This window comes from Condylura cristata, unplaced genomic scaffold (assembly GCF_000260355.1).
Source record: "Condylura cristata isolate star-nosed mole 26May11 unplaced genomic scaffold, ConCri1.0 scaffold00023, whole genome shotgun sequence".
NCBI lineage: Eukaryota > Metazoa > Chordata > Mammalia > Eulipotyphla > Talpidae > Condylura > Condylura cristata.
The window spans coordinates 27380736-27383969 of NW_004567124.1; the positions used below are offsets into that span (position 1 = coordinate 27380736).

The window sequence follows — 3234 nt, forward strand, 5'->3', positions numbered from 1 at the left end:
TGGATGTTGAGTTTCTCTCTGAAATCTTTATATTTCAGTTATTAAAGTTTGTTGTTTTTTAGCCAAGAGACTAAAGAACACCTTATTGAGTTAATGAAGACTTTAGTTCTAAAATGTCCCCATATCTTCTATCAAGCAGTATGAGTCTCAGTTGAGACAAGAGCCAATTTTCTGATGCTCTCACATTATGTACAACTCTTGTTCTACCCAAGAGACTGAGTTTTCTGTACAAAAAGTTATGCCAATTCATTGAAAGTCCTTGGGTTGCATGTTTCCTTGTTTATGACTTCTCCAGTAGTTGGTTCTTTTCCAACTCATTTGAGAGAGACATCTGTTGGTTGATTTGACATGGTATCTGTGTTCCTGAAAGTTCAGTTTGACAGGTCAATGTAAAAGAACTTGAGAGGGAGCACTCAGTCACAAGCTGAGTGGCTCATAAGTGCAGGACCAGATTTGAGAGGATTATCCAAGACAATGTCTTCAAGAAACTGGGGTATGGAGTTAGCCACAAGGCTCTGCAAATTCTTTGTGGCTTAGTCCTCTGAGGTGTCCTGTCACTGTGCTTGCCAGTAATGAATTTTACTTCCATTGGGATCTTTCAGGTCTTTTTGATATACCCTAAAGCCATATGTATTTCAGTCACTTAAGACATCATTCTGCTCTTTAACTTGAGGAACAGTCTAAGTAAATCAGGTTTTCCAATGGCATCAAGCCTCTTTTAAACCTATATCTCTTGAATAATAATGTCAGTTCTGGATAGTTGACTCATGAATATTTCCTGCTAAGGAATAATAGCTGGCAGTAGTTTGAGGAAATTAGATCTATACAAAAAATTCCCAAAGTTTTTTTTATTTCATCCCATGTTTCAGCACTCTCTAATGTTAAATGTTTTACCATAAATAATTGGGTCTGTTCTATAACACAGTTTTTACATATGAAAAAAAATCAATTTTTAAATATAATTTGCCACCATAAAGCTTTTTATCTATAAAGACCTGCTAGGTAACAGACTTTATATTATATACTTAATTTTTTAAAAGATTTATTTGGTTCTCTATACTCCTCCTATAAGTAGAATCATTTGACTTTTTAAACTGAGCATGATCCCTCCTAGCTCCATCCATGTTGCTGTGAATGGCATGAGTTTATCTTTTTGATTGCCGAATAATATTCCATTGTGTATATATACCACATCTTCTTGATTCAGTCATCTAATTTTGGGCATTTGGGTTGTTTCTAGTTTTTTGTATTGTAAGTAGTGCTGAAATAAACATAGGGGTTGCAGTTGTCCTTTTGAATTAATGTTTTTGTGTCCTTTGGGTAGATCCCTAGGAGTGGAAAGACATAGGGCAAAAATTCTATTGTTATTGTAATAAAAAACACAACCAAACCAAACAAAAACAGACAATTATAAACCAGATATCCCACAGAGGAGAGGGAGAAAGAGGGATCAGAAGGAGGAAGGGAGGAATGTGGGGGCTGTGGTGATGATGTATGGATGAATTGGGGGAGGGGGAAATAAACATTGTTTTAAAATGAAAAAAAAATCCTAAAAAAAATTATTTAGACATACAAGAGCTGGGGTGTAGGCCAATGGTGCAAGAGTGTAAGAGGACTCACCAGACAGAGTATTAAGCAGAACAGGCAGATGTATTGAAATATACTGCTGAGGGGAACAGCAGATGAGACAGGAGAGGTCTGCTGTGCCATATAGTTCAGCTGCCTGGCCAGGGATAGAACTCATGTTGCAGCGGCCAGGGATAGAACTCATGTTGCAGTGGCTGCTGATAGCTCCATAGTACTGAGATTTAACCTCTTGCATCACCAAGGAGGCTCAATATTATATACTTTAAAGATACTCTTTCATTTAGTCACCAGATCTTCATGTTTTAGAGGTGAGTAAAGTGAAGTAAAAGGGTAGTAAGACATTTATCAAGTGGTAGAACCTGGAGTTGACTTCGGATCTGAAGGAGTTCCTTGAGGTAAACACTTTTTTCTCCCCTTTGTTTACTGAAGTATGCCTGAATACCTAGAAAAATGCCTGCAAGTTGTAGATACTCAATACTGCATTAATGAAAAATCTCGACACATGTACTCCTAAACATTGTTCTCTATTTTACATTTTCCTCCATTAATTCACTTTAATGCTTTGCCTTCTTCTCCTTCCCACATTGTTAGAGGGGAATAATGGAACCTAGGGTTGTGTAAACCTGTAGTAGAAAGTCATGTCTCTTAATACATCAGCTGCAATAGTTGTTTAGGAATTTGTCTCCCTTTGGTCTGATTCCCTCCCTTCCTTTATTTCTTCCTTTCATCCACAAAGATTCTCTTATTTCCTGGAGTGGACTAAGTGTTTGAAATTAACTGTGAACAAAGTTGACACAGTCTTCTTTTCCTCATGTAAACCAATGGTTAAATTATAGATATGAATATTTCAACAGAAAAGTAGAGGGTATTATTGGAATATACAACATGAGGAGCCAGACTATTGAGTTCTGGGAAGAACTATTTGCAAATTTAAACTTTCAGATATAACAAATGCTGGTCAGAATGTGGCAAAAAGGGAATCCTTGTGCATTGTTGATTGTATCTGAGATAGCTTCTGTGGAAAATAATACGGAAGAATCTCAAACTGAAAATAGGGACTATCATTAATCTAACAATCCCACTTTAAGGTACATTTTCAAGGGAACTGAAATATTGATCTGTATTGCTATGTTTATTGAAGCACTATGCACAGCAGTCAAGGTGTGTAAACAACCTGGGTCTGTCAACAAATGAATGTTTAGAATAAAATGTGTTATATATTCACATGGATTGTTAGTCTTTAAAAAGAAGGAAATACTGCTACTTGCAGCTACATGGATGATTCTAGAGGCCATTATGTTAAGTGAAATAAACCAAAGACCGAAAAATACCCCATTACCTTATTGTTTTTTAATTGAGGTAATATTGATTTAAAATACTGTATAAGATTTAGGTGTTCAGTTTCTCACCAGATAACTGTATCAGAGCAAGTCCACCCCCAGATTTCTAATCACTATCTACCACAAATTGATTGACCCTCTCTATCCTGCCTTTCCATTCTGGTAATCATCATTCTGTTGTCAGAGTCAAAGGTTTATTTCTGTTTTGGGGTTTATTTGTTCATTTTTTAAAAAGGATTTATTCATTCTTTCATACAGAACTGGGGTACAGGCCAGAGGAGCAGGGGCAGCTAGAGGATTCACCAGA

General features: G+C 36.4%; 1 protein-coding gene across 1 annotated transcript; it reads right to left on the reverse strand.

Moving 5' to 3' along the window:
- Positions 1-236: 236 nt before the first annotated feature.
- Positions 237-589, reverse strand: LOC101630834 (chromosome unknown open reading frame, human C15orf54). The gene is given in 4 exon segments (XM_004695995.1): positions 237-295; positions 298-358; positions 360-410; positions 413-589. Coding segments are annotated over 4 exon segments (348 nt in total).
- Positions 590-3234: the final 2645 nt, after the last annotated feature.